The 13,249-nt window shown below is 51.4% G+C and overlaps 4 protein-coding genes across 4 annotated transcripts; 2 read left to right on the forward strand and 2 right to left on the reverse strand.

Annotated features, from left to right (window-relative positions):
* Window positions 1–139: 139 nt before the first annotated feature.
* On the forward strand, window positions 140–7,918 carry CC77DRAFT_1033834 (hypothetical protein; the record flags this gene model as incomplete). The annotated part of the gene is made up of 12 exons (XM_018526830.1): window positions 140–870; window positions 1,271–1,275; window positions 1,576–1,659; window positions 1,726–2,631; window positions 2,780–3,005; window positions 4,010–4,123; window positions 4,179–6,071; window positions 6,257–6,350; window positions 6,535–6,875; window positions 6,925–7,485; window positions 7,538–7,733; window positions 7,796–7,918. 12 exons carry the CDS (start codon window positions 140–142, stop codon window positions 7,916–7,918), a joined length of 5,274 nt encoding a protein of 1,757 aa, XP_018382230.1.
* Window positions 7,919–9,136: 1,218 nt separating this feature from the next.
* CC77DRAFT_1043050 (asparaginyl-tRNA synthetase) lies at window positions 9,137–11,376 on the reverse strand. Its single transcript, XM_018527299.1, has 2 exons — window positions 9,445–11,376; window positions 9,137–9,388 (listed from the first exon to the last, which is right to left on the reverse strand). Exons 1-2 carry the CDS (start codon window positions 11,043–11,045, stop codon window positions 9,262–9,264), a joined length of 1,728 nt encoding a protein of 575 aa, XP_018382231.1. The 5' UTR covers window positions 11,046–11,376; the 3' UTR covers window positions 9,137–9,261.
* Window positions 11,377–11,490: 114 nt separating this feature from the next.
* Window positions 11,491–12,834, forward strand: CC77DRAFT_1023584 (hypothetical protein). The gene is made up of 5 exons (XM_018525689.1): window positions 11,491–11,697; window positions 11,782–11,892; window positions 11,943–12,022; window positions 12,075–12,161; window positions 12,210–12,834. Exons 1-5 carry the CDS (start codon window positions 11,627–11,629, stop codon window positions 12,380–12,382), a joined length of 522 nt encoding a protein of 173 aa, XP_018382232.1. The 5' UTR covers window positions 11,491–11,626; the 3' UTR covers window positions 12,383–12,834.
* Window positions 12,215–13,248, reverse strand: CC77DRAFT_1023585 (signal recognition particle, SRP9/SRP14 subunit). The gene is made up of 2 exons (XM_018525690.1): window positions 13,096–13,248; window positions 12,215–13,046 (listed from the first exon to the last, which is right to left on the reverse strand). Exons 1-2 carry the CDS (start codon window positions 13,123–13,125, stop codon window positions 12,654–12,656), a joined length of 423 nt encoding a protein of 140 aa, XP_018382233.1. The 5' UTR covers window positions 13,126–13,248; the 3' UTR covers window positions 12,215–12,653.
* Window position 13,249: the final 1 nt, after the last annotated feature.

A 13,249-nucleotide genomic window follows, 5' to 3' on the forward strand; every position in this document is an offset into this window, starting at 1 on the left:
TTTTTTCAGTACCGTGAAGGTCTCTGTTCATTCGGCAGCCCCGAATTCCCCTCAAGATTGCCTACGTAAAGCATATCGTCTCTGCCTCAAGCCATCACTCTGTCACGTGTTCGGTTCCGGCTATACTCAGCCCGCCGGCATGATGTTCAAAGTAGCCCTTCTCGTCACCACTCTCGTCACCCTCATCATGAAAGCTCACGCTGCCACTCTCCCAATTCGGATTCTGACCCACAATATACGCTATGCCGCCGACCCGCCAGCCACAGGCGAAAAGCCCTGGTCCTCACGCAAGCAATTGATCCTCAATGAGCTACACTACAATACCTTACACAACCCAGAATCATTCATATGTCTTCAAGAAGTACTCAATGAGCAGCTAGTTGATATCATGACCGGTCTGGGCGACGAATGGGCCTACATCGGCGTAGGCAGAGACGATGGCAAAACAAAAGGCGAATACAGTCCTATCATCTATCGGAAAGCCGTCTGGGAACTAGTAACATCGCAGACCGTTTGGCTAAACGAGAACGGAGCGGTAGGGAAGAAAGGCTGGGACGCGGGATCTGTCCGCATCCTCAATTTGGGCGAATTCAAGCACAAGCAAAGTAAAAAAGCCATGGTAGCGATGTCTACGCACTTTGACAACGCAGGCGCTATCTCGCGCCGCGAGTCTGCGAAGATCATCGAAAAGGTCGTTGCAAATGTCACTTCGCCCACCTCAAATACTTCGTCTTCCACCTTACCTTTCTTCCTGGCCGGCGACCTCAACTCTGAGACTTCTGGCGAAGCATACAAGATCCTAAACAACGGTTCGTCCATCATGCAAGACACAAAGGAGCAGGCCAAGTGGCTGTACGGGGACACGAACACGTTTACGGATTTTGATGACCAGACGAAGACGCTGATTGACTTTGTTTTTGTGGGACCGAGAGGAAAGAGCGATTGGGTGCTTGAGGGATATAGTGTTTTGCCGAATAAATTTGAGGATGGGGTTTATGGTAGTGATCATCGGGCTGTTGTTGTAGATGGATTGCTCAAGATTTGAGGTTGGGCTCTTGCTTCGTTCCAAGGTTGTCTGGATCAAGACTGTCATTAGTGTGGGATTACACGCGTACACAATTGACAGCTGCCTGACAATAGTGAAATTGCTTTGCGTTTTCACCTGTGTCCGGTTATGCAGCAGATACGGAGTTCACCCACCGTAGCCCAGATGATCACAAGCCTAACGTCTAGATCCAGGCAGATTAATTCACTTTGGGAAGAAAAGCAGGTCGAGTGTGACGTTGTCAGGCGATCGTCGTCATTGGGCTTTGGCTAAGCGAAAGCTCGAAACCACCCCACTGAGGGGCTGGTCTGTGAACACAGGAACGACCTCGCGCACCACTCCAATTCTAGCTCCAGCCCATCTTCCCACACTCAACTATACTCAAGATGGCCGAAACCGCAGCTGTCGGTAAGCTCAATCCCCCTTCCCTATGCATGTCGTCGATATATGAAGCTGTTTTAGACAGAGACATAGCTTAAAGCACAGTTTTGTCTTTGTCAATGAGTCGCAGGAGCTAACCCATATTGCAGACTACACTTTGGCGAACCCAGATACTATCACCAAGTACAAGGTCGCCGCCGAAATCTCCCAGAAAGTCCTCAAGGAAGTCTCCGGTACGATGCTCTTCAAGCTCGCGCTTACTTCACGCGCGTAAACAGACACAAAACTGACCGGTTCAGGATGGATCGCCGCCGATGCCAGCATTGTCGAGCTCTGTGAGCGCGGTGACAAGCTCCTAGACGAGGAGGTTGCCAAGGTCTACAAGGGCAAGAAGGTCGTGAAGGGCATTGGACACTGCACCACCATCTCCCCGAGCGCCTATATCACCCCGTACACACCACTCAAGTCCGACACCGAGGAAGCCGCCACGACACTGAAGGAGGGAGAGGTTGTCAAGATTCAGTTGGGCGCCCAGATCGATGGCTTCTGCGCAATTGTTTGCGACAATGTCATTGTTGGCGCCGCTGAGGAAGTCACCGGACGCGAGGCAGATCTCATTCTGGCTACACACTACGCCAACGAGCTCCTGCTCAGGTTGATGGTACCTCCAAGCTTGATCCCCCACAGCGATGAGGAGGAGCAAAAGAAGGCTGCAACAAAGAAGCCCTACACCCAGAGCCAGATGACCAACATGCTTGAGAAGGTTGTCAAGGCCTACGGCTGCAACCTCGTCGAGAGCACTACCATCTGGCAATTCGACCACAACGAGATAGAATCCAAGAAGAAGATTATCCTTGCGCCTGGTGAAGGTGTCAGGGGTGACGGTCTTCCTGAGGTCGGTGAGGTGTGGGGTGTTGAGATGGGTGTCAGTCTCGGAAGCGGCAAGGTCAAGAACAATGGCAACAGGACTACTCTGCACCGACGTACGGCTACCACCTATCAGCTCAAGCGTCCTACCTCGCGAAGCCTCTTGTCTGAAGTAGTCAAGAAGTTCGGTACCTTCCCCTTCAGTCTGCGACAGCTGGAGGACGAGAAGGGCGCCAAGGTTGGTGTTGTCGAGTGTGTTCGTACCGGTGTACTTCGCCAGTACGAAGTCGTCGTTGACAAGGACAACCAGCCCGTAGCTAGGGTGTTCTCAACTGTTGGTAAGTTCTAGGATTCCCCTGCTCGCTCCTTGCTCAGGAGATGTCCGATATTGGCCGATGTGCTCGCTTGTTTGATCTCTCAAACATGAACCATCTTGCTGGATGTAGAGCATCACACAGGCAAATTTGTTAGCTAACATCGTAACAGCAATCACCAAGAACGGAATGCAGCGCCTAGCTCAACCTACTGCCATTGACACTTCCAAGTACAAGTCTGACAAGAAGATCGAGGACGAGGAGATCCTCAAGATTCTGGAACAGCCTATTGGCAAGACTTCAACAAAGAAGAACAAGAAGAAGAAGAAGAAGCCTGCCAAGAAGGCCGCTGAGGGCGGTGCCGCCGCTGAAGAGGAGGAGGACGATGATGACGACGAGTAGATGTAGGTTCTAGGGAACCGTAACGCCATACCCGCCTCTCGACTATGAACCTGGATGACACGGACTGTTTTGAGATCGCAAAAACGGCAGCCCCGGAAACAAAATCGGCAATTGACCTAGGTCTGATATGCCTTATCGTATGGTCATGCACATGATTATGTAGAAGCGATAGCAATTCACAAAAAAGAAAGATCAGTTCTCCGGACGTCATCTACCATAGCTTTTGGTTGTTGAAACTGATTCAGCACATAATGTATAACAGTCTCGCGCTCGAAATGTGCCCCTATGATCTGCGAGATGAGACCGTGCATGTCAACGCGTCTTTAGCCTCCAGACATGGCTTCAGCATACCCGATGATCGGCGATTATGACCACGGGATACAAACACACTGTTGCAACAAACAGTTTTCATGCGCGGAGTATTAGTCTCAGAGGATGGAGCAAGTGGTAGACTATATCGCGTCGTCTTTCGGGTCTTCGTTCAGGTCTGTCTATCCCATACGCTATTGTTCTGCATGCGCCGGATAGAGTGACTATAGTGAATCTCCCAAGGCTTCCTGATCGCCTTAGATGACAGGGCGTATACATTGTCCATGTAGACAGTCAGGCACAACGTGAGATAAGGCAAAATAGGTATGCAGAGAATACCCCTGAGTGGATGATGCGAGGACTGTTTGTCCGTCAAGATTTTTTTGTAGCAGCACCAGATAACATGGCCGTACACTGTCTCTGTATGAGTATAGATTCAGGAATTGCGTGGCGATATCTACAGGTTGCGATTGGTGAAGGTGAGATGGGCACGTCAAGAAAAAAGCGGACTTGGTATTGTAGACTCCCTTTGGAATAGTTGCACAACCACCACGACGATACACCACTTTTGTTGAGACTCAAAATCGATGAACCGATCGAGGAAGTCTCTGTCTATCCGCAAATATAACTTGGAGATCCTACAAGATACTGCGATATTTGCGGTTGCGTAGGGGGCTGACATAATAAGAAGGCCCGTCCAAGCGTCCAGGGCACCCTCGAACAACCTTCAGCGACTCTCATTCTCGCACTACCGACCCACCACGACGGGCACGGCATTGCGGCGTCTTGAATTCTCGGACAACACGTGAAGTAACTCTCGTCATGCTCGTATCTGCTACAGCGCGCTGACCAAACTGTAGTTTCGCCATGCCGGCCCTCCGCAAGTCTCTCCGGGAGTCGCGCGACTTTAAATCGCAACAAAGGTCCAGCACCACGCCCTTCGCCTCACCTACCGGCACTCCAAGCGAGCACACCAACGAGAAGAAGCAACGATCAATCACCGAATGGACTGAACCCCAACCGCAAACTCTTGCCCCATCGTTCGAAGAGCACGGTTTTGCGCGGCACGGCGTCTTGGAGAATATGGCCCCCCTCGGTGTGCCTCCAAAGGCAAAGGACAAACAGCGCGCGCGCGCTCTCGACGGGCCGCCCACTGCTCGACATTCGCTACTGGGGAAGAGCGCGGTTTTTGCAGGTGACGAGGTTGGGTCTACGCCAGAAGTCACTCCAGCTCCTGAGCTCGAGCCGGACGACTCGGAGCGGCAAGAGGAGGACGAGATGCCGGTTGGCTTTCCCATGCTTGAAGACGACGAGGACGACGACTACGAGCCCAAGACGAAGGCGAAGAAGAAGGCGAAGGTGTCAAAAACTCCTGTCAGGGGCAAAACCCCAGTGCAGAGTAAGACACCTGTCAATGGCAAGACGCCCGTCAAGAACGGCCACACCAAAAGCACCTCTGTTTCCGCTAGTCCAGCAGTTCAAGCTGTTTCCATGTCAGAGCCCGTTGAAGCTGCGACTCAGCGTATCCAGATTGCTGTCAATGATGCTATCTCCAAAGCCAACAGTCACACTGGCAAGCGCTACGTGGGCATTGCCTTGCGGCGCGCCTACGAGCAGAGCAAAACAGACTCCGCTTTGGCAGACGCTATCGAATCAGTAATTCATGGAAAGAGCACCAGTGAACAGCTCTACCGATTTCGCAAATTCATCAAGCAGTTCAAGCAGGAGGAAAAGACGAGGTTGGGCTTGAGCAAAGACAGGCGCTTTGACCAACAAGCTGCGATGAATCACGATGCCTCGTTCTTCAGTCAGCAGCCATCCCCAAGGGCCAGTAGTGAGATCGTTCCTGATGAATCTGTTTCGGCTGTCAACGACTACCAGGATAGACAGTTCATGAACTCTACAAATTCGGCTACAAACTTTTCGCACAAAGCACTGCAATCAGCTCTTGATCAAAATTCAGGCCAAGCACCGCCTCATCCGTTTAGTACCGCACCCGCTCTTCCAGCGACTGCTGACACCTCAGCTGAGTCAACGCCGAGGATGCAGTCTAAGTCGCCCCGAAAACGAACCGCTACCAATGGAAGTCTGGCGCCGGATTCTGCGATGGAACTGGACGGAGGAATTTCTACTACAGCACCAACTCCAGCCGCAAGGACGCCGGACACTGGGGCGAGCGATTCTGAGCTATCAGATGTCAATGAAGAGATTGTCCAGAAAGGCCCTCCAGAGCCTGTGCAGGTCAATGGAAAATCTACTGCACCTGCGCCAGTTGTAGCTCCAAAGAAAGGAAAGAATCCTGCGGCTGCACGTGCTGCTAAAAAGATGAAAGGCAATGCTGGGAGGCTATTCGGGAAGCATGCCCACAAGCTACAGCCACCGACCGCGGAGCAGCAAGCGGAAGATGAGCGACTCAATGAGATGCGAAAAGCTATGGTCGATGAGCAGCCTATCCGGAAACTTGAGCAAATTCCTCCTCCCATCTCCGATGTCCGCTTCGATGATGAGATTCTTGAGACAGAGTCTCTAACTGAGTCTCAAATCGCGGTGGGACCTCCTGTTGATTCTGATCAACCGCGACGCGCTGGGCGGGTTCCAAACCATGGTACTAAGCGTATACGAGAGGATCCGTCACGGTTCTCATCACCTCAGTTCGAACCGGCTGTGTCGTCGCGCCCTTCAACGCCTGCGATGGGACCGGCACCTAAGCGGGTCAAGCTCACTAACGGACAGGGCGCGAGGACGAAACGATCGTAAGTATTTTCAGCTCAATTTCTCAGCATCCTTGTCATTTTTCAGTGTTGGTCGATGCATGTACCCGCTTTGGCACAGGGCTGTAAGGCGTCGACTGAGCAAGCTCTACGTGTTTGCACGTGTTCGCATCGTACATTCCTCAACACACCATCAAGTCATTACAGGGCTAACGTTACACGTATAGGCCGGTCAAAAACCGAGATGCAGGACCTATTGCTGGTGTAGCCTTTACTGGCGGTGGCGGTTCGAGACAGCTGGGGCCTGATGACAACGACCCGGTAAGTGCCACTGGAATTCCGAAGCATCCAACCACACCATTCCTCTTTCACCACACAACCCATCAACCACATTTTATCTTTTTCATCCTCAACATCAATGCTGCTCATTACAAACATCACGCCACTCAAATTTCCATATTCTCCTCCACTTTCTGTCCTTTCTTCACCTCTAACAGAATGTCAGAACTCGCCGCAGTCAGAGAGCGACGACTTTTGCTCTGCGTGTAGAGGTGCAGGCGAGTTTGTATGCTGCGAAAACTGTCCACGCGTTTTTCATCTTCTCTGTTGCGATCCGCCACGAACTCAGGTTCCAGATGGAGCGTTCTACTGCTACGAGTGCAACGCAAAGTCTGCTGCACCCGACGATTCCGCGGACTCGTATCCCAGTCTGGGTCCGCTCTTCAACAAACTCGAGCGTACCAACCCTCGCGCGTTTGCTCTGCCTTCAGACATCCAAAATAACTTCGAGGGCGTTTCTGCACGTCCCGATGGCTCGTACTCTGAGGAGGTCAAGAAGTTTCCGCTGTAAGTGTGACGCGTTTCGTCGCGTGATTTGGCACTAACATCACAACAGGGCGAAGAACAGTGGCTATGGCTACCAGAGACCTGAATACACCAAGCTCATTGATGCTGATCACAAAGTTATCTTATGCACGCAGTGCGGAGTGTCGAGTGGTAACAAGCGCCAAATGCTGAAGTGTGACTTTTGCCACGCGTACTGGCACTTGGACTGCGTCGACCCACCTCTCGCTAACCCGCCACACATCAGCCTTGAAGCATCTCAGCGGGACGCCTGGAGATGTCCTCGACATATCGAACATGACCTTCGCAGTGGTCTCCTGCTGCAGAACGATTTGAGTTCTAAAGATGGGGATTCTGAGATGGCCGATGCCGCGCCGGTAGCTCGGGTGCCACGTAGAGTCCGAGTGCGCAAGCAACCCGAATACGTTGAGTCAACATTCTCACGTGGTATGCGCAACAACGGCTTGATTGATATCAAAAATGATCCTGACGATGACACTGATGGCGAAGGCAATTATGTGTTCGGCGACAATGAATCCAAGGATGTCAACTCCAAGATCTTCCGTGTCCCCGAGAAGGGACTCATCCTTGACTTCGTCAGCAAGGTCAAGAGGTATGTGCAGTCGCATCAGAAAGTCATCACACTCATCACTAATGCGTTGCAGCGGCCGTGTAGGGAAGAAGGTCGAAGCTCGACACGCTGCAGACACTGCATCACGGCGCAGAGCGTCGATGCAAAATTTCATCGCGTATCCATTCCCACAGCAGCAGGCAGCCCTGGCTCTGGCACAGTTGGCAAACAAGACGCCAGAAACGAACCTGGGTGAGGGCAAAGTCCATGCGCTCATCCTCGGTCTCACTGTAAGACTGCCTGTAGCCCACCGGCCTTGTTTTGATCATCGGCGCTAATTCACGTGAAACAGTCCGAAGCTCCCCCGGCTGTCTCCTCAGCCATGTCCAACGCAGATCCGCCGCCGCCCTCAGCAGACGAACGCGCGCATTTGGAGATGCTGCAGAAGCTCATTCAGCAACGACTTGGAGCTTGAATACCCGTCGAGTACACCGGATCTGAACCTAATCATTTAGCTTATTTGCCGCGACGCCACCGCACAACATGGACGCATCTGGACCCCCACGACGCCTTTATCCAACCCTAAAGCTCAACTACGTCAGATCATCACAAGGTATCTTCATCAAGGTAGTGCATACCTCCAAGACAGGCTGTGAATGAGGCGTTGGAATGCTCAGCTCTGCTCGTCTAACTTCCGTACTCGATCATGACACTTGTTCGCTAACGGACGCGCGGCACGGTCCTTGTCCGACACGTCAACGATTTTTGTCTCTTTTGAAAAAAGCTCCCTCCCTGGTCCTCCGCATCCTTGTTTTGGTGGGTTATTTTGCACACGATGCGTATATTGCGCGCTCGTTTTGTCCCATACGTTTTCCAAGTACAAACAGCTATATATTGTCAAATCCCTGCACTTTTGACAGGGAATTTCTTTCGCTGTACCACAACTGCATAGCGAGGAGTTTGAATCGGGTACTTTTTGTACATTCCTAGCTCTTGGTGATGAGCTTTTGTTCTTTTCCATGGCGTTTCTAGGGTGCTCTATCGAGCAAGATGGATGAGGGACAAGTGCAAACTTTCTGCCTAGTTTAGGACGCGGGTGTCACGCGGCCTGCATATTTACTCGCTATTCTCCTAGGAGGATTTACGATGCACATCTCAGGAAGGCATGTAGTTTTACATAGGCGACGAACAAGAAGTCTACTGTGTCTTTGACGTTTTGTGCCCCATCTGGATCTTATGTGAGAAGCGAGAATGTAGCTCAGCTACCCGGGTGTTGGCATAGACAACCAAGAGAGTTTTGTTTCAGGCTGACTTGGGTTCCTAAGGTTCCACCATGTCAGACACTGTGCACATATACCACGATAAATAACCCGTCGTGAAGCTTCTCACCAGTCCATGTCGACTCAGCTTCGTTCGGTTTTGCTAAGTAGTAACAAACATTGCTGACAAATGTATATACCATCTTGTATCGTCTAGACGCAAGACCACAGAATACTGCGGCTCTGTTTGGGGCACATTTTGTCAAACACATTGTAGTAGAAAGAACGGAATTGCTCGCACATCGAAAAGGCGGTGTTATCCTTGACCAGAAGTAGATAAGAAAAATAAGACGGATTGAACATGTTAATTGGGTATGATTTATTCCATGATTCGTCCAATCGTCTCAACCTAATGCAGCGATAAGGCTATGTTTACTGGCAAAGCGGTAGCTTGACTATTCTGGAACCGCATCACGCGAATCAACTCATATCTCATCTCGTTCTGTAGCAAGGGCTACGGGACAACGTCACGTGAAGCTAAAATTCGTGTGGCTTACGCTCAAGGCTTGCAACGACCGAAGTAGCGAGGGTACAGGCAGCAGTCGCGGACGGTGTGCTGCTTGCAGAGCCAGGCGAGGAAGCGCTCAAGACCAAGACCGTAACCGCCGTGGGGAGAAGAACCGTACCTGGAGTTATGTTAGTAAGGCACAAACTGATGGAACGCGTATGGTGGTTGACTTACTTCCTCTGGTCAGTGTACCAGTAGTACGCCGCAGGATCGATACCTTCCCTTCCGTATGCAGCCATCAACTCATCATAGTTGTCCATCCTCATGCTGCCACCAACGATTTCACCGACACCAGGCATCAAGCAATCTACACTCTCGGTAACCCTAGCATCGTCCTTGTCCTTCAGCATGTAGAAAGCCTTGATCTCGGCGGGGAAGTGAGTCAGGAAAATAGGCTTGTTGATGATATCTGTCATGCGACGCTCAGCAGCCTCGGCGATATCGTCACCGAATTTGTGCGGCTCGCCATCTTCATTGGGGATCCCGTTCTCGACGAGCCAGTCGATGGCGTCTTGGTACTTCATGCGCTTGAAAGGCCGCTCTGGTACTTGGAACTCGGGGTTAAGGTCCATGATGTATTGCTTGATGACAGGGTCGGACATGGTGACTTCAAGGACACGGCACATGACCTCCTCCAGGTGGTTCAGTAGATCATCAAAGTTGATGTAGTCGAGCTCGGCTTCGACGTGTGTGTACTCAGCCAAATGGCGACGTGTCAGTGACTTCTCTGCACGGAAAGATTTCTCAATACAGTAGACGTCACCCATAGATGGCAAACAAGTCTCAAGGTATAGTTGAGACGACTGGGTGAGGTATGCTTCCTCGTTGTAGTAGCCGAACTTGAAAAGCGTAGAACCACCCTCAACCTGGGTTTGGACGAGCGCTGGCGGGCTGACCTTGCGTAACCGAAGTTCCTTGTAGACCTGGTTGAACGCAAACTCGACAGCATCACGGACGATCAAGACCTTGGATGCCGTCTCTCCGCGCATGGTGAGATGTCGCAGATCCAACAGTGTCGCGTGCTCAGTGTCCTTTGATACCCTGTTGGTGATGGCATCGTCGCCACCCGCAGCCTTCCATCCGTCGTGGATCTTGTAGTAGTCGACGTGTAGTTCGCGGTTGTTGGGTGCGTGTGCGCCCTCGGGGATCTTCCTCAGCTCTCCGAAGACCTCCATGCTGGTCTCGCGGGTCAAAGTGAGGGCATCGTAGGTCTTTGCCAGCTTGCCGGTGAAGATGAGCTGCATCTGACCGTAGCCGTCTCTTAGTGTAACGAACATGACGTCCTTTTGTCTTCGCTCACGATGGACACGGCCGAAAACGCGTACTCGTGTACCCTTTGTATCCTTGCCATCTCCTAGTGTGATCTTCTTCGAGTCGGTGTCGTCGAGCTTGATCCTGATGGGCGCAGGCAAGCTCTTGTCCTCTTCCAAGACAATCTTCTTGGCTTCGTCCAGTACCTTGTTGCGATCATGCTCCTCCTTCATGCGCTGGGCAAGTAGTTGTTGGTCCTTCTCCTGCTTCTTCTTCTGTGTTTTGGCGTAGTTGACTGCCTTTTTCATGGCCGACTTTGCGGCTTCCTTCCACTCTAGCCTCGATGTCGCATCCGCACCCTCTGCGACCTCGCCGGTGACGCTCTTGCGTGTAAGGAACTTTGCCGTCTCGCCGCGCGTGAGGACAGCGTATCCGAGTGACTTGTAGGGAAGTGATTCGTCGCCGGTTTGTTCTGGGATATCGTGACCGACATCTTCATCGATGTAGTAGGTAGCCTCGGCCATGATTGCGGTATTTGCAGATTCGAGTCGTGTTCAATGGGTCGTTGTCGCGCTCCGAAATATCTTGAGTGGTCGCGGGGTGAGTCAAGAACCCCTCCAACAATGCTCCGTGCGCGCCCATGTGAAGCGCATAATGTATCGATAAGACTCACACTCCCAATGCCGCCTCCTTATCTGTCGGTGAAATGTCATATCAATGCCGTCTATGTATATTTCCAGACGCCAAATTTCGCCTATCTGTTCGGCTCGAGAACAAATCTCTAATCTTGACTTGCTGCTTGCATAGGACATAACGCTTCGGCATAAGCCGACAACTCACGCGTCTCACGCCATCGTCCCAACTTGTGGCTACGACTCACCAGACTTGGAACTTACAAGTGGCGACGGTAACTTAGGCTTAATGAATGTACCTGAATTAAAAATGTCTGCATTAGGTATTGCAAGCCGAGGCTGCTCTAATTCCGCGCTGACAAACGGGGTACCTAACCTCCAGTGCATACTGTTTTTTATCACGTCATATATAACAGTGATTTGGTACGCCAGAAAAGTCGCAGATATTCTCTTACATAGTATTCGATTAAACAATGGCAGATCCAAATCTCTACAAGTACGAATCTCCTCTAAAGGGCTATGAAGGCCTTGAGGCACTACCAGAGTATGTTCTTCCTTGACATATTTTCTCTATCATATGTCGACTACAGTGGTATTCGTGGTTGAGACAAGGACTCACAATCTATAGCGAGAAGGCTGCAGACGGGAAGTCGTATCTGAATCCACCAGCCGAGATGATAAGCGAAGCGTATAAGTCTTTCGTAGCTCCTCTAGACAACGGCATACGAGGGGGCTTTGAGTAGGTGTCAACGCGGCGAGTCGATTGCTCATGTATCTGACAGTACCCAGCGCCCACATTTACTTTCTCCAGTCCGATAACGAAGAGGTCAAATTCGCCAACGAGCTGTGGGAACGCATACGTCGCGAATGTGAGAACGAGATTCATACTTCCAACTTGCACATACGCTGACTGAACACAAGTCCCTGAGCTGCGCATCTATCGAGTATGGGATCGACCTATTGGCCCTCATCCTGTTGCCATGTTTGAGGTTAACATATTCACGCCCGGTATGTACGGCGACTGTTCATTCTGAAACCTTCCCTGACGACGGATAGAACAATTTGGTGCTTTCATTCCCTGGCTTGTCATCAACAGGGGGCCTTTGTCTGTTCTGGTCCATCCTAATACTGATGACGAGTTGAGAGACCACACCCAAAGAGCGATGTGGCTGGGACAACCACTGCCTCTGAGCACAAAGTCATTCAGAGAGAAAGATGAGAAATTATAGGAGCAAACGTGGAGACAGTAGAGTATAGGTATTATTCAGTGCTGTCTTCTGGTGTGCTGCACTCCATTGGCGTCTCTGGCGCTTGGGAAGCCACGTTTTGCTGATGCTGTATCTCTTCAGATACGCCATCCTTACGACTCGTTTCGGCAGCCTCTCCCAGTGGCATGCTCGTGGTACTGTCCGCGCAAGCCCTCAAAATCAATCAACCGATGCTTTTGTAACATCGAAGTGCCCCTTGCGTGTCTGATGGTATCATAGTGCCTGGCTGCTCTCACACTTTGGTCTCGCCCTTCTTCTTTTTCTTCGTCTTCTTCGCCTTCTTCTTATCTCGCTTCTTCAGTCCGCTCATGCCAGCCTTGCAAGCCTCAGCATATCGCGCATAGAAGCCGTCCAAGTCATCTGGCTTGACGACGGTGCTCAACTCGATTTTAGGGATATCTTCCCTGTCGGTTCCCGCCTTCTTGCTGCTCTTGTTGTTGTGCGCGCGGATCAAGACAGGCAATGGCTCTTCAGGATGTGTGTCCCATAACGGGTCATCGGCGACTTTACTGGCTGGTGGTGGTGCAGCAGATGTGTCGAAGGTCATGCGCTTCTGAACTAGGTAGACGCTGCCGTGGCCTTTGGTGCGCGTGTACTCGAAGAGATTGGCAAGCCGAGTGAAGAACTGGGCAGGTCAGTATTTGACAAGCACTTGATAAAATCACATATCGTACCTCGTCGTTGCTTAAGTGTTCTCGCCCCATAATGAAAGTCGTGTGCTATATTATGCGCGCCATGTAGTAGGTCGCATGGTGGGATGCCCGCGGCCGTGGCGTGGAGCGGAGACGCGGGGAAATCTCTCACCCAAACTCCGACTTCTCGAACTTT

This window comes from Alternaria alternata (genome assembly GCF_001642055.1).
Source record: "Alternaria alternata strain SRC1lrK2f unplaced genomic scaffold CC77scaffold_20, whole genome shotgun sequence".
NCBI classification, from domain to species: domain Eukaryota; kingdom Fungi; phylum Ascomycota; class Dothideomycetes; order Pleosporales; family Pleosporaceae; genus Alternaria; species Alternaria alternata.